The sequence below is a fragment of the Enoplosus armatus genome, chromosome 22 (assembly GCF_043641665.1).
Source record: "Enoplosus armatus isolate fEnoArm2 chromosome 22, fEnoArm2.hap1, whole genome shotgun sequence".
NCBI lineage: Eukaryota > Metazoa > Chordata > Actinopteri > Centrarchiformes > Enoplosidae > Enoplosus > Enoplosus armatus.
The window spans coordinates 11,328,536-11,351,489 of NC_092201.1; the positions used below are offsets into that span (position 1 = coordinate 11,328,536).

A 22,954-nucleotide genomic window follows, 5' to 3' on the forward strand; every position below is an offset into this window, starting at 1 on the left:
CAATTTCTGGAAAAGGTTTACACACAAAACAAGACTAAAAACAACAGCATTTTGAGAGCATCTTGCCTCCTTATTGTAATGTAATTCCTGCTGATGTAAAGGGAGACGATTAAAGGAGTACTCCAGCGATTTAGCAGCACATTTCATTGGTTTTGAACACAAGTTGGGGGTGTTCAAAACCAAAGCAGCAGGCGCCAAGATATCCCGACGTTTAGTCCCGGTGTGGGTCAAGCTTCAAAAGTGTTGGATCCTACGATTCCCATGATGCTACTTGATAGCTTTCTCTTATAAATTTGTAGCCGTCAAGCCCAAGCTGAAATAACCCTTGTGACATCATCAGGGTTATTTAAGTCAGACTTAAGATGGCTCCTCCAGATCTACAGAAGACATGCAATAATTTCACAGGTTCAGTAGTACTTATCATGATGAGGAAATGGACCGTGCCCCTTTAAAAATCATACTTAATGAAGCCTCTGAAGCTTTTGCAGGAATTTCTCTTTGTGAAAAAATATTTATTTTAATTTAAAAATGAAAATAAAACAGAAACATGTCAAGAGAGAATAAGCTCTGCCATTTGTAAATCTTTGAATCATTGTTTTGATTGCTGTAAATTACCCAATTACACCTTATTCTGTATGTCAAACTGCCCGTTGAATCCTGTGATGCTGATGTGTGTGTCAAGAATAAATAAGGGCTCACAGCCAGCTGAAGTCGGTCAGAGATGTCCCTGTCTGATGGCTGCTGGCTCAGATGAGATCATCGTGGCTCTGACAGACCTCGGCAGCTGCACACATGGGCTCTCCTTCCCCCAACACACAAAAACACAGCTACTCCAAAATCAATCCACAATGACAACACATTTTCAAACATCTACATGAGGACAAAGTGGGTGATATGTGTTGAAAAGGAGCGTTTTTTGAGTCAAATGTGTTTGCAGAAATCAAAGAGATGCACACAAAATGGTTACAATTTTTTACATCTTTATTCATTAAGATTACAGAATTTTTTAAATTATTGCTCATCATCTACCATTATCACTTGCAATATTTAAACATAGGGTTTTTTTTTTCTTTATTAGACAACTTAAAACATGTTTGAGAATTTTGCCAGTTTGCACTGTATGAGGATTTACAACAATAAATACAGGAGTCGATTCTTCTTTTACTTTCCTATACTTTTAAAGGTTGTCATATCTGTATATAGTATTATATATACACATATGATGCTGGTGTCATCCCCCGCCCACCCAAGTATTGGTCAGCTTACAGCTGACATAAACAAAAAAATGGTTTCTCCCCCTAACGCACAGGCTAGGATCCTGAGGCAGCTGTTGACGAAGCATGGCCTACAAAAAAAAGGATGTGTGCAAACACTGAAAGACATTTAGACACACACTCACACGTCATCATCTGTTATCACATCAGCTTTCTCTCAAGAGGTCACATACTCTTTAACACACATTCACACTTACAAATGGGAAAAATAAGACTCGAGACAACAGGTTTAAGAACTACACTGACAACAGGTCACGTTAAGAGGGGATTCTCAACAGCACAAGGAGACAGAAATACACACTCACGGGACAATGCGACATTGAGGTCGCACAGGCTGTGACAGTGTAGGAGCTTGTCATTACATAGTAGCATATGGGCGTACACTAGGTTTATCCTACACACCTATAAAATGTTAATTTCTTTAGACTTTAATTTGTTTTTACCAAATTGATCAGGAATAGTGTGACATTTGGGGAAATACCCTTATATTCGCTTTCTTGTTGGGAGTACGATGAGAAGATCAATACCACCCTCACATCTGTACAGTAAATATGTAGCTGGGGCCATCCCCTGGTTAGCTTAGCTTAGCATAAACACTGGAAGCAGGGGGGAAACCGCAAGCCTTGCTCCTTTCAAAGGAAACAAAATTCATCTAAAAGCACCTTTAAAGCTCACTAATCAACATGTTAGGTCTGTTTTGTTTCATTTGTACAAAAAAAAAAAAAAAAAAAAAAATGGTGCTCATATTTTTACGCCAACCTAAGCTAACCGCCTGCTGGCTCCAGCAACATATTTATCATGGAGACACGAGGGTGGTTTTCTCAACTCTCTGCAAGACAGCAAATAAGGGCATTTCCCCAAATGTCAAACTATTCCTTTGAAGACTTTGGTTGGTATTAAATATTATGTACAGTGATGAGATTAAACGTAATGTCACACAAAAACAGAATTGCATGAAATATGTAGGCATATTTGTATTTATTCAACTGGTAAACAAAGCTTGTTGTGCTATTTCCTCCAGTTCAAAAGCTGTAAAATGATCATTTATTTTCCATATAAAGCACAGTAAATTTTCAGACCTGGATAATGATCTCCTGTATGTGTGTGTTTAAGTGTTTGATCCCTCTCTGTGAGAGCAGAGCTGGCAGCATCACTCAGCGGGTTAGCAGAGAATCTGATTGGATCAGGTGCAGAGCCGGTATAGCGGCGGGGGTGCACTTGGCTGTCAGGTAGAATGACTGTCAGGACTTTATAATTTCCACCGTCAGGTCAGCTGGGGACGAGCTGCTGAGGATGACGACTGTGCAGCTCATTATACTGGTAGAATCTAAGCCTTTCGGGTGGGGAAAGAAACTAAAATATAAAAATCGATAGCACACCAAGTTTGGAGGTCTAAGTGAAAAATCCCATGAATTAGCATGGAATTGGTTGGAAAGCAAATAAATCCTAGGGGAATTCAGATCCCAGATTGTAGCTGAACCCATCGACTGTATCTGTGAGTACCAAGGAGTTGTGGTGGGTATGGTCAGTACAGTAAATCTTAACAGCACCATACTTTTCAATGAGGACCTGATTGAGCATATCTGCTTAAGTACCGGACTGGCAGCATCTTTCTGCACATTTGGTATCTCGGTAAATATTTTCTGTCACAGTATTCAAAATGAGGGTTTAAGTACATTTATTACACTTATCATTAGAACATTTCATTGCTTATCTTTATGACATATGTTGATTTTTTTCAAAAAAGTAATGCGATTAGATGGCGCAGGAGAGAAAAAGATAGAAAAATCTTAATTTCAATATAAATATCTAAATATACAGTATACCCCTTGTAATGATCTGACAACCTGCCATGCTTCTAACACAGTATAGTCATTCTTGGTAAAGGAAAAGACAAAATGAAAAGGTTAGCCCTCACAAGCTTGAAATACTTTTTCATTACTTCAACACTGGCGTCTTGTGAGCAGTTAGAAGCCGAGAAAGAAGCAGCCAATGAGATGGTTTCACTGTGGCTTTGAGTGACAGGTGGGAAGAACCAGTCACCATCCAGTCATACCAAAATAAATGACAAACTACAGGCTGATTGGAAGGGACAGAACGCATAAAAAAAAAAAAAAGTTTAAAAACAGACACAATGGTGAATCTCAATGAAACGATCAAATAAAAGACATGATATGATTGGACCCTGAGATCCCGCCTAACCCCCTCCCACTAGGTCTAACCCTGCCCTCACAATATTACACAAGAGAAAAACAAAAACATGATCACAAGTAGAAAATAAAAAGACAACAAAAAAAAGAACAGGAAAAAAAATGTCTGTCACTAAATCTTCAAAAGGTCATCTTCATTCACACAGATTTTTTTTATCAAGTTTTTTCTTTATATAGTATATATCTTTTTAGCATCAATAATTTCATCTTTAATAGTTAAACAATAAAAGATCTGGCAAAAGGAAGGGAGGGTGGACGATGAACATACAACTCGACACACAAATGAGCGCCTAAAGAGAAAGAGATAATGGTGGTGAAATGACAAGTGGGAGGGAAGTAAGACATCTTCCAGAAGAAGACATGGAGGAGCTAGCTAATGGCTAATGGCAGAGTTACAGTTAATGTTATCATTATTGTTGTCGAGCGTGAATAAATAAAACGACTGCCATAAGCACAGGGAAAGCCACGTCCCTCTGCCTACCCCCTTTGCCATCAGGCTCAGTCAGACCCCCCCCCCCCCCCCCCCCCAAAAAAAATATAAAGCAGGTGTGTTGACTATTCTGTCCATCCTTCCTTCTGTTCTCCTCCTCCTCCTCCTCCTCCTCCTCTCCCTCTATGAGTCTGTGCGATTCATGGAGTATTTGTATTTCTTCAGTCCAACCCCAACATTGGTTTAATACCTAATGGAGAAAAAGAGAAAGCACGCACTTTAGGATGATAGATGATAGTAAACATAAAGGTGAGGCAGCAACAAGACACTCAACTCTTTATGACTTTGTGGAAAAAGAATAAGAGTTTACAGCCATGCTAGCAGCTCTGTGAGGCTGTACACTTAGGCACAGCGGTGCTTTGAGCTAAATGCTAACATCAGCATGCTAACCTGATGATGGCGCTAGATAAGAAATTCACCAAGGTGAAGACAATTCATCCTGAGGGGGGCATTACTTGTGTGTACCAGATTTCATGGCAGTTCATCCAATAGTTGTTGAGACATTTCACTCACAACCACAAATGTGAACCATGGTGGCGCTAGAAGAAAAGTCAAAGGATCTCCAAAGGCATTAAGATCCATTGTCTGGGGATCATGAATGTTACAGGAGGAAAGACCACTCTACAGTCCAGATTAGGCAGTGTGTTTTTGCCATTCAATAAGATCAAGAAGGTGGCGAGTCTTCTCCAGTGAAACGATCTCACTGATTGTATCACGCTGACACGCTGAGTCAGAATCTCCTGATTTAACTTCCATTCACATTATAAAAGTAAATGATTCAGATTAAACAAATTTGATATAAATAAAATGCTATAAAAACCCAATCTTATGCGTGCAGAACTCTAACTTGACTGTTGTGTCCTTTCCAGGATTATCTGTTGAGCCACCTACAGGCCTACCAAAATAAGAAGTGTTTTCATACCTATAGTAGTTTGGCTTAAAGGGCCCATTCTTGTTCAAGCCCAGATACTTGGCCTGCTCGTCACTCAGCTCTGTGAGATGTGCGTCAAACGTAGGGAGATGTAGGCTGGCCACATACTCATCTGGAGGGCAAGGGACAGGAAGAACATGTTAACATTCACCAGGCGTCTGTGGTTGATTAATCATTCAGATGAGAGAAGGAAGGGAAGTAGCAGGGAGGATCTAGGGATTACCGTCTCTCTTTTTTTCACTGCACTGTCTTCTATCTTCCTCTGTCTCCCCATCTGCTCTCCTCTCCTTTTCTTTCCTTGTGTCTCTACTTCCTTCTTTCCTCATCTCAGCCCTTCCTTTCATTCCTCTCCATCATCTCTCTGTCAGTGTGTGCTGTGGCGGCAGCAGCAGCAGCAGTCACTGACGGGGTGACCTACATTTGGCTCCCTGTTTTTCTTTACCACGTACATGCTTCTGCTCTCACGCACCGAGGGAAAGCCAAGAAATGTGATGGGCAACGCTGCAGACATGCTGTGGGCTGTGTGTATGCACACATATGGGCACAGACACACAGGACTCTTTCTAGTGTGAACGATACGCTATCCAGGGAGACGACTCGGGATTGAACAGAGACCGACTGTGGCAACACATGGAGATAAATGCAATGTGCCTGCAGGCTCTCTGCTGGGGCAAAAACAAACTCTCTGTAATCACTTCCTGTCCATCTCTTTGCTTGGTGGCTACTTAAGTAAACAAGGTTATTTTTTCCCTCCCTGGTTGATGTCTTACTGTGTTCGTGTTGTCCAATAGGAGTTTATACTTCTATTTTGTGTGTTTTTGTGTTCTTGCATTTGTCAGATCAGACAAAAATCTTACCCATCTTCTTGGGCAGCAGGTAAACATCCTGTTTGTAGCGTCCCTCTGGGGCATTGTACAGCTCTATCAGAGCCAGAGCCTGAACAGAGACACACAAGCGTTACCCACATACACACACAAACGCAACTTCTTGTTTCAACATCTTTATTAGTGAGGAGTGTAAAATACAAAACAAAACGAATCATATACAACAATGCAAATACCTGGGTGGTGGCAGTGATGGAGAGCACGAATGTGGGCACAGTGGAACAGCTGAGGTTCAGCAGGCGACCCTGTAGAGGAAGAACAAGCAATACAAGGTTAGAGAACACGAGGCAAAAGGTACTTTTTAGTTGATAGAACAAAGTGTCGGGATGTGCAGTCTGTTTGAGATGATGTATGCGTTAGAAAAGAGATACTTAGGTCCCATACAATGAAATTCAAATATTCAAAACTTTCTCAGCTGCAGTTTGTTTTCGCTCGTCTTCATTCGGACAGTAAGCTGTTGCTGCTGTCTTGAGACGCTGCATTGCAGCAAGTGAAACTGAGATCCAAGTGATGCGGAAAATTAGGCAGTTAGTATGTAAAACTGAAACACCCTACGACTAAGAGGAGGGGGAACAGAGAAAGGTTGTTTTGTTGCAAGGAAAAAAAAAAAAGCAGAATTAAAACTTAATAAGGTTTTATTGTCCAGCGCACACTAAAGAAATCACAACGCTTTAATTAGTGCCATCTCTCCCATATCTTTCAAGATTATATGTGTTTTGATGTGAAGAAGCTTTCGTTTTTTTATTGTCTTATTGGGCTGTTTTGACCCCTCAGTGCTCCACAGCTCAGATTGTCTTGTCTGCCAAAACGAGAGAGAGAGAGAGAGAGAGAGAGAGAGAGAGACAGAGGAGGCGTGCGAGGTGAGGGTGGTGGTTGAAACCTGCTGAAGATCAAACAGCAGCAGAGACACAGACATCGATGGTTGTCTGTCTGGCCCTGTCAGGCTGCTCTCATTATGTCACAAACACACAACACACACAACACACACACAACACACACAACACACACAACACACACAACACACACACACACACACACACACACTGCAGGTGTGTGTCTGCATGACCACTCATACATTTTCTACAACTTAATTTGTTGATGACATGTGAGGCTTTTCAACGGTGTTCGACTAGATGTTTATTAAATGTGACTGTGCATGACCATTGACGAATATGTTACTATAGTGACTGAATCAACAACTACAAATAGTATCTGATCGTATCTGTGTAACTAAATAAAAGTCCAACTGGTTCTTTCTTTCAAAGTCCTCTGGGTGAGAGTGTGTGTGTGTGCGTGTACCTCAGCCAGCAGCACTATCCTCTTGCCATCAGGCCAGATGACGTGGTCCACCTGAGAGCGCACTCTCTCCCAGGTCAGTTCAGGAGTCCGCAGGCTTGCCTACAGGATGAGCACAACATCATCAGCAATCCTTTGCTGTTTTTGGTGGTATTTTTTCTACGTCTTGTTTCTATTGGGCTGAGCTGTCACCCATCTGTCATCAGGGGCCGAAACTCAGAACACTTAAGTCTTTTCCAGGACTGAAGTACTTTAAGAAGTGAGTCACAACTTCCTCTAGTGTCTGAACTACTTCCTTGTTCTTGTACTCACTGTGATTTTTCTATTCCTACCACTCCTGTCTCACCATTTTATTTAGTCAGGAGAATACAATCGGTGCATCATGACCCTTATCTTTGGTTGTTATTCATTTCTGTGATTTGATTGCATCTTAATGCTGCACTCGCTGTAAGACACTCTGCATGAGCACATAAGTTAATAGCCTAAAATGTAAGTGTATAATTTCACCCCAGTCCACTTCAGAACTAAGCAGTTCTAACATAAAGCCGTGGGATCATAACTTGCATTAAAAGGGAATCCTGAGGTTTACTAGCCTAATTCTGACCACTACAGCACTTCATGAATTGGGCCGTCCACTGAGACCCCACAAACTCAAGCTAACTCAGTTACCACGACTACACTGAACATTGTAACCTGTATTGTTAACATGATGTCTGTTACTTCACAAGTTAGCGCAATTTGGTAACTGACCACGTCGATCTCGGTGTTGGAGTGTCCCATATTGCAGACAATGCAGCCGTTCTTCATGCGGTCGAGGTACTCTCTCACCACCACGTTCTTATTGCCTGACGGAGAGAGAAATGAGAACGAGAGATAAGAACAAATGCACAAAGAGCGGGAGGTTAAAACAGTGAGAAAGAAAGAGACTAGAGTGTACTTGAAGTTTTATCAAACGACGTGTTGAAGAATGACCCAATATAGGAAATCTGGGGACTGAGTCTGTATCCATTTCTGTAAAACTAGGTTTTTACAGCACTCAACTTAATTACTTCTTATCTCACCACTTAGCACAGTTAATTAAATCTGAACATGTGATTAGTCTGAGAGTTCCAGCTGTCTGCAGAGTGCATATGTCTATAATAGGACTTACAGTAAAGGTTTCCATCTGACATTTCGAATTCTATAAAAAGTAAGATTTTTACAAACTGGGAACCTGCTGAAGGATGACTTGAATCTAACTGCAAAGGATACAAATTTCTCAGAATTTTTTTTTTAATCAACTGATAACTGATTTCAAGTATTATTAATTCACCAAGAATTTAAAAAGCTTTCTGAATTTTGCTGCAAGGCCTCTAATGAACCGACCATAATGGAGCTACCAGCGCATGACCTTATTAGTCCTGTTTTATTTATTTAACAGCACTTTGGAACTTCATTAGGACAATCTTACACAAATGCTGTGTGTCTTCTTCAACATTATTATCCTCTATCTATTATCTTTTCTGTTCAATCGCAGCCACTGTTAAGACAGCCCTCTGCTTTCGGCCTGCCAGCAGCATCAGGTAATGAAGCAGAGAGACAAGTAATTCTCTGCTCCAATTAAATGTTCAGGACAACTCCCTGGCTGCTGAGCCCAGAACTTGATTAGTAAACGCTGACGGAATATCTGTCCAATCATCCTGAACCAACAGTGATGGAACAGTATGACTGTTGCACCTTTGTTGTGGATTATCTTCCTAAATGGAAACCGAAGACTGCGGCTTGACCAACCTGTGCAGGTGATGACGATGTCCACTTGTCTGATGACTTCATTCAGTTTCACCAGCCTGAAGCCGTCCATGCTGAGGTTGGGACAAAGACAAAGAGTGTGAGGTAAACGTGACGTCGGCCGCTGCGACGAGCCGTGACAAACTCAACAGGCCTTACAAACTTACCACGCCTGCAAGGCACAGATGGGGTCGATCTCTGTGACGTAGACGATGGAGCCCATTGCTTTGAGGGCAGCACAGCAGCCTTTTCCTACCTGAGGATGACAGACATGGGACATGTGTCATCAAACGAGGCAACAAACTGATTTAAACTAGAGCACCTCATCCTAATAATGAGAACATAAAGAATACTTGCCATACAAAATCAACTTAAAGTGGTTTAAGGTTTAATTGCCTATTTATTCAAGCATTTTTACATACGGACCAGGAATAGGACAGGAGACCATCAAACCAACATTTGATCAAAATATAGTAAACAAATGATTTCTAACAGCAGCTGTGAACAGCAGCCAGTCTCTGCTATAGTCATGAGGATCGTCTATGTGCACAAAGCTCTCTAGTGACCTGTTCCATGTTAATAAAGATGTTTCAAGACATCCTTTTGAATACTAAATAGTGTGACGATATTTGCCAAATCCTGTCCCTACTAGCTTTGATGGCTTTAAAAGTTGGCAAACGATTATCTTGATTGTCTTCTAACCTGCGACAAATTCTCCATTTCCACAAGTAGATTTATTCTAATTTTAATATAATTAATACAGAGCGCTTGTATGAGACTGAGAAACATGTCAGACTTACCTCTCCGTATCCACACACCACCACCTGTTTGCCTCCAAACATGACGTCAGTGGTCCTCTTCAGGCTAAGAACAAAAACACAATTATTTCACCGGCAGATCTAATATTTATTCAGACTGTTTGGAGCGGAGAGGATGTGGGTGTAATTGCCTTGCAACGCCAACTGCTCAAACAACAAACATGATCTGTTTTATGATAATCATAATAATGAGGTTAAACGGGAGACTGTTTCATACCCGTCTAAGATGGACTCCCTGCAGCAGTAGAGGTTGTCAAACTTCTGCTTGGTCACAGAGTCGTTGACGTTCATGGCTGGAACACACAGCTTCCCCGCCTTGGAGAGCTGGTACAACCTACACACACAAAACAATTTATACTATGATCAGAGACAGAATAATATACAATAAAACAAATACATAATAAGGAATTAAATTTTAAAGACAGACCTGGTTTATCATGTATTAATTAATACTCTACTCAGTACTGTACACTGTTAGTGGTGGTAACATTTTCACCACTAGATGGCGATGTTACTGCACCAGAAACCATAGAGACCGCGTGAAAGGGTTTAAGCATGTGTAAACATTTAAAATACAGGGGACTGGTTTTATCTGAGTCAAAGTAATATGTCCAACCTGTGCACACCGGTGACACTCTCCTCTACAATGCCCTTGATCTTCTTGAACATGTTGGGGTACTTTTTATAGATCCAGTGAGTCAGGTCTCCACCATCGTCCAAGATCTGATGGACAATCAGAGGCAAGATGAGCAGCGTGGAGGAGGGAGGAAGATTGAGAAAGGATATTGGGGAAGGAAAAATAAAAAAGGAAGGGTGAAAAAGACAGACAGAGAAGACATATTAATAACTTATTCCTGCAGTTCAAGTCCAAGTACCTTAACGTTATTTTTTGCACCATTTCTATAAATGTATAATATATTATAATATAATTCCTTTTCTATTCACCTTCCTGTACTTCTACCTACAGTGTAAAAATAGATCAGGCTATGTATTTAAAGAGATCTAGTTGTCTGGTGAAAATAGCAGATGAACTCTGTGTACCACCAACAAGGACTGTAGGATGGAAACAGAAAAAATATTTCTCCCGTGCTTTAATAAGCTTTATTTAGAATGTAGGTGTGCTACCATGTTGGGTTGCCAGCCCTCCACGTTGACACAGCGATCGATGCACCACCAGAAGTCGTCCTCTGACTCACCCTTCCATGCAAATACACTGAAACCTAGATAAAGAAACAGGAAGCATTTTATGCATATCAGACAGAAACAGAAAAATAATGAACCTGCAGGAGAGGAGCATGATGGGAAAGAGAGCATCTGAATATTTAAGAGAGAGAATAAAAGGGCAGGTGTCGCACACGGAAAACTCCCAGAACACAGAGTCTCACCTCCCTCTGCCAGGGCAGCTGCCACTTCATTCTGGGTGGAGTAGATGTTGCAGGCGGCCCATCTGCACTGAGCCCCCAAAGCTGACAGAGTCTCCATCAGCACCTGAGGAAAGAAGACTTTTTGTTGTAGCTGCTGGAGTAACACTGTCTTAGGTTTGGGCTGTGAGTGTGTTTGTTTTATATTTCTACTCACTGCAGTCTGGGCAGTGATGTGGGTGCAGCCCACCACCTTGGCGCCGGCGAGGGGTTTCTCCCCCTGGGCTCGCTTCCTCAGAGCCATCAGGGCTGGCATCTCTGGAAGAAGGAGGAAACACACCAACAAACACATAAGTGGATGGAGGAATCCGCTGGATGGGTATACCCATCATTTAATCCTTCTGATACTTCATCACTAATCCATCGACTCATCCAGCTGAAGGAGTTACTGATGCTAAGTGGCGTGCGTGCGTGCGTGCGTGCGTGAATGTAGTATGCCCTCAACTTCTAATATTTACATAACGGTAGTGGATAGAAACATGCATGCAATTTTCTTAGGCTGATTTTATGGAAATTCAGCTAAAATGTGCACTACATTTGGATGGACACTTGGTTACTAACTTGCATCCACCCCCTAAATCATCGAGTCCCACCCCCATACTAAAGTGAGCAGTGACAGTCCTTTGGGTTACCTTGCTCTGCAATCTCGATCTCTCTGCGTCCAAAGTCGGCCTGCTTGATGTTTTTGATACAGAAGTCTCCGTTGCCCTTGGAGTTCTTCTGCTGTTTGTCCCGAGGAGACGTCTCATCATCAGAGCTGTCCGTGTATGACGCCGCTAAAGAAGAAACACACACAACAGTATTGTCAGTATGTCACACACGGATAAAAAAGGTACAATATTGCCAAAAAAAGTCTTGTTGCAATGTGTGCACGTTTTTATAAACATAATCTAAACAGCATTTTGATTGTTACAGGACTCTTATCAAAAACAGTCCAGACGTTGTCGCATGTGGAGCAAAAGGACAAAAAATATCTAAAAGATACAATTCAACATGCAACTGTAACAGCTGCATTGATAACTTGAATCTGTTCTGGGGACGTGCACATCTGGAGTTAAAGTACAGATCTTTGGTTCAGCCAGCGACACTTATGAGCAGGCCTCAGATGAGGCACCCTGACACACAGCAGCCTCCGCCCCACAAAGACAAAACACAGCAGCCTCAATGTCAGCGTGTTTACAACCAGCTCATGGATCAGTCTCCTAATTCCTCCTCCCTTCACTCTCCCCTTTTGGGACTTGCTGATAAAATAGAAACGTTGGCAGTAAATTCTGGACCCAGATTTATGTCTTTAACTGAAACTTGGTTTCACCAAGCTATCAGAGCAGTAGTTCTCCAGTGCGAGCAGATGTCTTATGCATAGTTAGCTTGTGCATATGTTGCTCTTCAGTTGAACTCTTTTTTTTTTTCTTTTTTTTTTTCTTTTGACTGTAGTTATTGTTAGTTATTTTATTTTCTTTTTGCAACTGTAAGTTACATATGGGACTATCTATACATCTCACTGTAGCTGCACTGTCATTTTGATTCTACTGTTTAATCTGTTTTACTTTGTTTTAAATCCCATTTATGTGTCTTTTTATCTTTCCTTGTGCTCCTTTTACATCTCGTCTTAATGCCTACAGCACTTTGCCTTGTTGTTGAAAGGTGCTATACAAATACATTTGCTTTGCCTTGACTTAGCCAGGGCTTTAAGATTTCAAAGTACAGAACAAACACAATATGCCTTTGGTTTCTTCACTGTGAATAAAGCCTGTACTTTTCCCAACCCTGCAATTTGACTTTGGTAGGCCACGGATTCTGCACAGCACCGAGTTTAATTGATTATAAAGCTGTCTGCAAAACCCTTTCCACCAAAAGAGCAACTCCAGCCTTGTTCTAATATATGACTGCAGCAGAACATAAACACAGCACCAGTGTGTTTTAACACTTGTACAGAAAAAAGGAATGTGTCACAGAGAGGTATCAGTGCACATCTGTGGGATATAAACAGTAGTGCTCACATCGTACAGCAGCATACTCAGTATGGAAATGTGTTGGGAACCAGCACTGTGTGGTTCCTGTGCTTCAGGCAGTGCAGTCGTTCCTGTGTAAAGCAGGTACACTATGCCAATATCAATCTTACCACAGTTTCAAAATGACCATGGACCAATACCAGATAAGACTGGGTACCTTGCCAGCACTGCAACAATACTGAAGTTAAAGAACATGCTGTACTGTGCCAGGAGGGGAAAGGCTTAAAAGAAAAAAAAAAGGTAATAATCCATGAGTGTACCATTTTCTCTTGAAATCTCCCATCCGTACTGACAGGAGGAAAGGGTGGGGGAGAGTGTGAGCTGAGGAGATCTTAGGGGTCATGAAGGTGGATGTACTGATACTTGCAAAGGATACTGGGACAAAGCCAAAAGACAGTGTGCTGGTAAAGGAAAAGTCTTCTACATTCCTCTGTGGAATCATCACAAATCGGAACCATGAGGCTTCAGTATCCGTCTTTTTCAAGACTAGAGATAAACTTGATTGACCCTTATTAAACAAAATCTATACCAAAGTGGTCTTGGGAAAAGTAATACTGGTGTGTTCAGTGTGTCATCTGCACTGTGGGAACCATCAGAGAAATGAGAAGCACTCTGGTGAGGGAATTATGGGAGAAGACAGGGAGTCAGCACAGTGGGGGGAGAAAAAAAAAAGAGCACAAAACAGAGGGTTGAAAAGGGGAGATAAGAGGACTGCGCACGTTTCTGAAAATAACCTTAATATTGGCAGCACTGACATATTTCACTCAATTTACAATTGCTGCTGGTAGTAGTTAAGATGTTAAGAGACCAGACAACAATGAGCATGTTAAATCATTACGTGAAATAAATGCAGACAAAGCGCTCTCATCACTATCTCAATATCTAGAAAACAAAATCCAGATAATTCTTTTAGTCATGATCTGACAGCCTCAGGCTGGAAGGGAAGGTTTCTGGGAGGTCGAGTGAGTTAATGAGCCCTGATCTGGTTGCAGGAGGGAGGTGAATAAGGAGAGAAGCAAAGAAAAGTGGAGAGAAAGAAGGAAGAAGAGAGAACACAATGTGTGTTATAGGGGAATTGGAACAAATCCAACTCTCACCTTACAAAGGGACTCTACATCGAGTGTGCCAATTCTGATCTTAGAGCTGCAAACCGAACACAGAGCTGATTTTATATATTTTATATATCCAAGTTTCAGGCGGGTAAGACCGTTGCGGTTAAGTCTCTTGTAACCCTTCTAAACCGGGGTGACCACCAACACCTTCATCTGTAATTTATGTACATTATATTTTAGGCATTAGCTAAGGCTCTTTTTCCAAGAGACAATATCAGGATTCTTCCATGGGCCCGGGTCGGCCCGCTTTAACCACGCCGTGATGACATGACTTTCTGCTACAGCCTCATAGGAGGGCTGACTGTGGCCAACCCATGACGGTCTCCTCCCCTCACCTGTGTCCTCGGCAGCTAAAACTCATGTGTGTCTATGCTGGAGACTACAGAGAAAGCCTCTCTGTGTTCACCTTGCTTTACCTTGTTGTGCTGTGGAAAAACTCTTGCACTGTGCCAGCGCGCCTGGACTGCTCGTGGCCACTCATGGCCAGGCACGACAACCTCCCCTACTATGGAAAAACCTGTGTATGTGAGTGGTTAAGGATCAAGTGTTTTGGTTTAAAAACAAAATGGGAGAAAGATACACAAGGTCCTTTTCTCAGCCGACCCTGATGATTGCTGATGCTTGCCTACAAAAACATGTGGCAGCCTGCAAATGTGCCGGTGGGAAGTCACAGGACTAAAATGTTTCAGCTTTTCTCAGTAAGAGTGCTGAATACTCACTAGGCTTGTTTAGCTCCGCTGACCTGAGGGGCCCATTATGGCCATCCATTAATTTGTCCATCTGCCATCCATCTGTTTGTCCATCATATTTCTGCCACTAGAAATAACGCTGTCCAAGCACCATCACAGACACAGATTAATTCATCATGTTAATGGTGTCATTGGAAGATCTGTGCCCTGTGAACGACCCTGAAACACAGCAGGAACTAAAAGAGCCTTCGTAGTTGAAGCAGCTCAAACAGTATAGAAACATTTCCAAAAACTCTGCTTTTAAGAGGAGACAAGAGGAGAAGGCAAAGGGTTAAAAGAAAGCAGGGAAGGACAGAAAAGGACAAGAGGATTATACATAGACTGTGCTCTTTCATCTTGATGCTGTGCTACTATTTCTCAATACTAAAGCCGGAACTTCTCTCTGGTCTTTGCCTCATGTTAAAGGAATAGGTTGACATTTTGGGAAATAGAGTGCGCTTATTCACTGTCCTGTAGTCAGCAGGAACTCCTCACTGTGACAACAAGACTCCAGGAAGTCACTGCATCCGGCCAAGAAATAGTCCAGCACTTAAAAACTGTGTATGGTTGCTATGGTAACACCTTTAAGCAGATTCTCTGTGTGAACGTCTGACTGATTTTGCTGACTTGTAAAAATGTTTCCTCCTTCCTCTTCATCATATCAATTCATCACAATCACCAAATGATCAATTCTCAGCACTGGAACAAGTAAAAACTAAAGCACTTGGCTTGAACAGTCTGTTGAAAAAATGGATTTTTGTCATTTCGTCAAGTGACTTGTACACAAGTGTTCCTTACGGCTTTATTCAGATGTGACAGGACATTTACGAATATAAATTCAGAACATTCACACCACACTGTGTGAAGCGTTTGGTTAGAGAGAAACGTGGAAATTAGCAGTGACCCCTTTTCCACCACCACCATAAAGTAATATCCAGCCATAGACAGACAGTACAATCAAGCAAAGTCGGCCAACTATTCTTCCAGGTGAAATTCTTTCTGTATCTTTGGTGTCATAAAAAAAGGTGAAGGAAACATGTCATATCCACTAGCATGTCTGATAAGTAGAGGGCTATTGAGGTTGAGCAACAGGAAGAGAGAGTCTACCTGAGCTGTAGCTGTCTGTGGAGGACTGGGAGATGGAGCGGGACAGAGAACGCCGGCCAATCTTGGAGGGACGCTTGTTGAACTCCTGTTTCTGGTCCGCGAACTGGATCTGCTGGTGGAGAGGGGGCAGAAGGGGGACAGATCAGAACTCAGATTTTACAACTGTGTTTTTGGAGATTGCATGAACATTTTAATGTCTTTTTGTCATAATGAACTTTCAACAAATATAGTTCATGTATTACAACTGTGTGTGGTCTTATACAAGAACTAGGGATATGACACTTCCAATAGCCAACCATGAAAGAGGAAACTTTGTATCGTTAATGACTCCCATTTCTTTTTAAGTCTGTTTTAATAGACAGAAAAACTACAAAATGTTTTTAGAAATAAGAAAGAACACAAAACACAGATAAACATGGCTGATAATGAAGAACAAGAGACAGAACAAGTACACTGCCGTCTCCAAGGAAGGAGACCAGCTTTGAGTTCATGCCGACTTTAAAAAGATAATGGAGACAATGAGGCTATTGTCACCCGGCGACAAGGCCACACAGCTGACACAAGGTACAACAGTCCATCCTGGCTCTGTGAAATGGGTGGGAGATTGACCATGATTCTATGGCTGTGGTAATCTTTCTGCTGTTACATCAATAGCTTGGTGCAACATAAGTCATGTACTGATAATGTTACAGAGTATGAATAGCTGACTTATTCCTACCATAAAACCACACAAGACCAAAACATACAAGTGTGTGTGTGTGTGTGCAGTGAAGCATGACAACAACATGAAATTCTGCATTTTTTCCATCTCCAACTGAGAAAAGTTGAATAAACGCCCACAAATAAGATCAAATCATTCTGTCACGATATGCATTGGGAGGAGCAGAACATGTGGCAGTCCTCATTCATTTCCATTCTTCATCACTCTCCTCGTTGAAAAAAAAAGACCGTCCTTGAGTACAAGCAAATATTTTCAGCGTTTATCAGGGAGAAATTACAAAACAAAAATTCTGACATTCAGACACATCCTGCATGTGTGTGTGGGTGTCTTCATTCACCCTTTCATTCTCCCAATGTGCCAGACGTTCAGTAAATGACACATGGCAGAGCTGCTGTCCAATCACAAAGAACATTTGAGTCATCATTACCAGAGGGTCTTACATCGACACATGAAATCATCAACAGTGTAAACCTTTTTCTCATTTCTGTATCTTGTCTTTTCTCTTGGTTCAGTGATCTCCCGGCCTTTTCTTAAGTAGTGCCCCATGAAAATAAGCAGCACTTTTACAAACAGACATGGACGGCTCCATAATGATAATCTCTGAGAACAGAGAACAAGACAATCAACCACATCACATACAGACAAGCAAGGACACAATTTCCAGAAGCTAAAACTGATCAAATCCAATGCAAACAAATACTATTACCTGCTTGCTTTCACTTCCAACATAAGCCATCTGCTGACTACTGTTGTCTTTCAGCCTCATCCAGAACCAAATATTCTTAATGTCAGGCCATCACCTTCCTACAAGCCACTGTGAAGCCAGGTGAATCCATCATATCCTTCCGTTCTGTCCTTTATTCTTACCTTTTTCACAGAGGGCTCACTGCTTTCCCCATCCTTTTTCTTCTTCAGCATTGCCGCATGTGTGTGTGTGTGGGGTGTGTGATGAAGTTGCAAGTGTGGTGCGTGTCTGATTCAAGGCCTTGTGCACTGAAGGGACCTCGTCTTTCAAGGTCTGATCATACCTCTTCTCCCTCTGCCTCCTTTTAGCCTCCGCTTTCCTGCAATCCAGCCCAAACTGGTCCGACCATGCGCCAGCAAACACAATGCAATGAATTGTTTCCCCTTCCTTTCGCTTCTTCCCTCCCTCTCTCCCTCTCTCCTACCTCTGTATTCTTGTTTAATTGTTGATTGTTCGAGAGATTGGGGTCCATGAATTACTGGTATCAAAACCGAAGCTAACCTTTGCCCCTGCTGACCCAAGATGGTTGTGATGTGTAGTCTTAGGACTGGGTATTGAAAAAGTGATGGAAAACTACTGAATACTAAATTTATTGCTCAAAATTTAGGGTGGGACTGGTAGAATTACTAAAATGTAAATTAGAGCACACAAGAACAACTCGCTATCTAAACAACTTTCTATCCAAAAGCTTCCGGAGTCCTTGCCAATGATAAAAAAAATAACACACAAAAACACTCATTAATCAAGCCTTAAGGATACGTCCGTGGTCTGGGGACCATGAAAGTCTGCAACAAATGTTGTGCCAATCCATGTAGCAGATGATTAGATATCTCACATCACAACTTTGACCTGCTGGTGGCGCTAGAGGTAAAGTCAGAGGATGTCATCCTCGGGGGACCATGAATGTCTATACAAAGTCTCATGGCAGGCTTAACATAAAATAACCACCATATCACTACATAGATTTTACTACATACAAGTTAGAAGATTATGAATAATAAATTGATGCTCTTGGAAAGGCAGTTTCTATACTACTGCAAGACAAAACTACTGCTGTACATCATTTAGGAGGGCAGCTGATGGTGCTAATAACCCTAAACCCTTTAAACAGGCTATAATAGGGCTATTGGTCTCTTCAGGTTTATCGGATGGTGGTTCGATGAGGAGCTTTAGGAGCTCAGAGTTGCAGTGGAGGATTGAGGGTCATTTTGGGAGCTCAGGAGGAGGGGATACAGGGACTTAAGACATGTTTTTGGGACAAGATTACCACAGGTTAGCTCAAGCCTCAGAACAGGGGGTACTGCCAGAGAAAATGACACAGTGGTTTGTTTATTGCTGCGCAAAACGAGTTCTGCTCTAACTCTTTTGGCTATATCTTTATACACTCGTGATAACATAGGATTTGATTTCTATACTGTAGCTGGCCCTTGGTAAGCTAGAACAGAATCTCCATTATTATTAATATTACATTATAGCATACATGAGCAATAGAGGTAAGAATGCATCATGCGTTCTGGGTGATCCGATCACAAGTGCACAGCTCTAATACCAGGTGTGAATGCACCAAAGACGCATTGAGGAGGCATTGAGATCCGGTAGCTCAGACCACATTCGGACGTGGTCTGGGCCGCTTGTGTCCACATTCTTTTGGCAGTGTGTACGCAAATGCCTCCTGGGCCACATTGAAGGACCACCTACTCAGCTGACATCCTCTGTGTAAGCAGACATATGTACTTACTTGCTCATTAAAGTGTGAAACAACAATAAGAAGGTGCCACAACAACAGGCAAAATAGATTCTCATGGATGGAGTACACATGACACACTGTCGGATGTCCTCTGGCTGCTCTGCCTCAACTCTTGGAGATTTACGGAGTTGATACAAGGTCTGAACTGGGCCTATATCTGTGTTTTTGGCAAATGAAACAGCCAAAAAGAAATCTCAATGAATCTCAATTTAAACTTGCTGCAATGAGACTTTTTATTTATTTCAAGGCAGCGAATGAGCTGATGTTCTTATCCACAGCCGCTTACAATAACCCGCCAGCCAAATGCTGGTCAGCTGTTCCTGCAGCTTACTACCCTTAAGACCCCAGTCTTTCTGTATTTATGAATGAAGCTTGTGGTATTATGAGCGGTCACATGCTGGTATGATAATAAAAAGATAATTACTTGACATGCATTCTTCAATCAAATCTGGATGACCTGCCTTTATAGTAACCTGACATGACATGAGCCTCACAGACAGACTTATTGTGCCTCATGTGAGAAAGACACTGAGGACAACTAAACCTCCTAATTTACAACACAACTAACATATTTTTTCTCTCTCTCAGTCTCTTTCCTACGTCAGTCTCTGACTTTTCACTTCTGTGACATCTTCCACCTTCTCTCTAACCTTGCGCTGCACTCTTCTACATTATGGATGGTGACTGATGGGAGGCTGATGACAAGTGAATAATGAATGTTAACTCAATACTGGGACACATGGGAGCTCGCCCAAGACTGCCACCTTCCACTCAACTTTGTGTGTGTTCCACAATTAAATTGGATTGCAGGGAACCAAGAGGTAGAGTTGCTAAAACGTGGTTTTCTACCGGAGACAAACACAGTAGCAGTGACCACATAGCAGAGGGGCTGTGGGAAACTGGGAGTGAAGCCAGGTGCAGGCAATCCCACTGAGGTGGATTGCGTTGGTTAGCAAACATGACTTGAAACAGCATGTTCACGCGCTTTTTACGCTAGTAGTCCTATACAGGCGCATGTGCACAACGCTGATAATAGCTCCTTATGTTGCTAAGCAACTATTACAAATTTGCTTCAAGCACAAGCATCGTGCCCTTTTGCCACACACTAGCACTCTAAGAGCTAAAAACAAGAAACTGGTCTGTTCCAACTCTGTGCTAAGCAGTTATGTTTCAGGACAGGGCAGGGGATCTCTAGCTGAACACAGTCAACAAGCTAGCCGAGCGCCATGGGATCGGAGAACGTCTGGGCCGGCCTGGTGAAACAACAGAAACCCCCTCTGGGCGAGAGAAAAGGAAAACAAACAGGCACAGATGTACTGTAGCAGCAAATGTGATGAGATATGATACTGTACGGTTTCCCCCAGTGCCACTTAGAGCAGCCATCCTGCTGAAAAGACAACTCCCTCTACTAAAATCACCAGAAATTAATAAAGTTTCATTAAAGTAAACATTAGAAGTGCTACATAAAACATTTAATAAATGGTTTATAACACTAATGTACTTGTATGCAGATATAAAGGACATTTTAAGTGTTCATTAATGCAGTGTTCTACTTCTCATAGAAAGACATTTAATATTATTACAACTGTGTTTTATTATATTTTTATTATAGTAATTTGTTATCCGTTTATACACCAGCCTCCACTCACGGGTGCCCACAGGAGGGCATAATAATGTCAGGGAATAAATCCTTCACAGGTTTTTCTGTGTGAACTAACAGCAGAGGTAGATTTGGGTATCTTTTGGTAAAAAAAACAAAACACAGTAAAAACGAATCGCTGTAACAGTATCCAGTATTTTGATGGCCTGAACACCTCCACCATACTCAGCATTACCTTGGTGTGCTTAGATTCTCTCCTCCTCTCCATCGTCTTGAGACCCACCAGGTTACACATTCTCCTCATTTTCAGAGAAATTCAAATCACAACCTCCGATTCACAATTCACAGGGCTGCAAACGCTTCAGCAACAAACATATGTTAAATCTGAAAACAGAAAGAAAACGTCTCTCTGCTTGCACAGACTGTGCCCTCACTAAGAGACAGACCGAACAAAATATTAACTACAGACGCTGTAGCAAAAACAATGCAAGGAGGGTGGATTTGGTTACAGGTAGGGTTGTGTTTATGTATGAAACTTGAATCTCGTGTGGCAAAGAGGTGGCAGGTAGCCTTTTGTAGTAAGATTACTGCAGGTCTATCTGAAAAACATCAGGGTGGGGCTGTTGGATAAAAACACACAAATAAGCCAAGGTGAGAAATCAACAACAAGCAGCTGCGAGCCAACTTCAGGTTAAAAGCTTGGCTCTGGTTGTAAAGGTTGTCATTCTTTATTTTTTCCAATCAAACAAAACACTCAATAGTTTTCTACACAAGAACAATGCTCCCTCTGCATTTCAGCTGCACTCACTAAGTGACTTCAAGACAAAAAAAAATTTCTTCCCCTAAAAATTAATGTTTAGCTAAAATGTTTCCAAGTCTTTGCAAGCAAGATGAAATCCAGAGGCCATCTGAAACCTTTGGAAGACTAGTTTGATGTTTGGCCAAACACCAGCAGCGAATGACCCTTCATGCACGTCTTGAACAGGACCATGTCTGCAGCAGTTTGACGTCCTCTATGATGTCACTGATTGATGAGTAAACAGGAAAGCTCACTCTAGCAAAACACATTAGCAACTAAATGCGCACGGACCTGACGTCACACATTTCTTTGGCCTGTGTTTAACCAGGTTGAATGAGCAAAATCTGCCACATACAGTCACACAAACAACACCTGTGGAGTGATGAGTAGCATGGCAGTCAGTTTGATGCTGATCAATGAGCAGTTTTTGCACATAAAGGCCTATTTTTCCGACTGGCCCATGGACCCCGGTGGGTATTGAGGGTAAAGTTGTTAGTAATTTCGGGGGGGAAATGTGGTTATTGGTAATATCAATATCAGATTTTGTAGTGGGATACCTGGATTTACTTGGGGCTTTGGCTGTTGAGCACCAGGTTGTGTTATCTTAATATATTTTAGGATTAGAGCTGAAACTATTTTGATAATATATTAATAATCTTTTAGCAAAAACATCTTCCAGCTTCTCAAATGAAATTATTTGCTGGTTTTATTCATATAGATAGAAAACTGAATATAGAATATATATAGAATTTGGACTGTTGGTAGGGCAAAACAAGCAATCCAAAAAGGTTGCCTTGGACTCAGGGACAATGGGACATTAGTTGCAGCGCTATATAGGATAATAAATAATAATTTGAGGGAATGAGTTACTAATTAATGTGGGCTAACTATCATTCTATCCTTTCTTTGTTTTTCCTCCTGTTCACATGTATTGGTGAGGAGGGAGCTTGTTGTTTTTCAGTAAGAGAAAAATCCTAGCAGCCAAATATATAAAAAAAAAAAAAAAAAAAAAAAAGGCGGCTTCATTATAATGCTTGAATTTCTTGCAACACTACACTGTGTGTGACGTGTGTGTACTCAGCTGTAACTATAGGGATACAAGCTGGTATGCGATGCTTAAGACACACACGTCTTCACAGCTGTGTTGCCTGCAGGGTTTCCACACATGTTCCATGTGAAAATGTCCTCCAGGTTTCTGCAGAGCACCTGAACATTTTAGTTTCTCAAAATAAAGTTCCTGACTCCACAAATATGAAAAAAACATACGCATATCGCTGTATATGAGCTTTTCC

At 41.7% G+C, this 22,954-nt stretch overlaps 1 protein-coding gene across 1 annotated transcript in view; it reads right to left on the minus strand.

The window, feature by feature from the left end:
- Nucleotides 1–4,105: 4,105 nt before the first annotated feature.
- The window catches only part of ahcyl2b (adenosylhomocysteinase like 2b), a 35,805-nt gene continuing 16,956 nt past the window's right edge, over nucleotides 4,106–22,954 (minus strand). Inside the window, exons 2-17 of the mRNA XM_070928624.1 lie at nucleotides 16,051–16,162; nucleotides 11,724–11,867; nucleotides 11,249–11,349; nucleotides 11,056–11,158; nucleotides 10,796–10,890; nucleotides 10,287–10,393; nucleotides 9,888–10,004; nucleotides 9,653–9,716; nucleotides 9,020–9,108; nucleotides 8,856–8,926; nucleotides 7,836–7,930; nucleotides 7,089–7,187; nucleotides 5,966–6,034; nucleotides 5,763–5,841; nucleotides 4,897–5,017; nucleotides 4,106–4,164 (exon numbers count right to left, since the gene is read on the minus strand). Of these exons, the coding sequence (XP_070784725.1) occupies nucleotides 4,158–4,164; nucleotides 4,897–5,017; nucleotides 5,763–5,841; nucleotides 5,966–6,034; nucleotides 7,089–7,187; nucleotides 7,836–7,930; nucleotides 8,856–8,926; nucleotides 9,020–9,108; nucleotides 9,653–9,716; nucleotides 9,888–10,004; nucleotides 10,287–10,393; nucleotides 10,796–10,890; nucleotides 11,056–11,158; nucleotides 11,249–11,349; nucleotides 11,724–11,867; nucleotides 16,051–16,162 (1,473 nt within the window). The 3' untranslated portion in view covers nucleotides 4,106–4,157. The remainder of the gene's footprint in view (nucleotides 4,165–4,896; nucleotides 5,018–5,762; nucleotides 5,842–5,965; nucleotides 6,035–7,088; nucleotides 7,188–7,835; nucleotides 7,931–8,855; nucleotides 8,927–9,019; nucleotides 9,109–9,652; nucleotides 9,717–9,887; nucleotides 10,005–10,286; nucleotides 10,394–10,795; nucleotides 10,891–11,055; nucleotides 11,159–11,248; nucleotides 11,350–11,723; nucleotides 11,868–16,050; nucleotides 16,163–22,954) is intronic.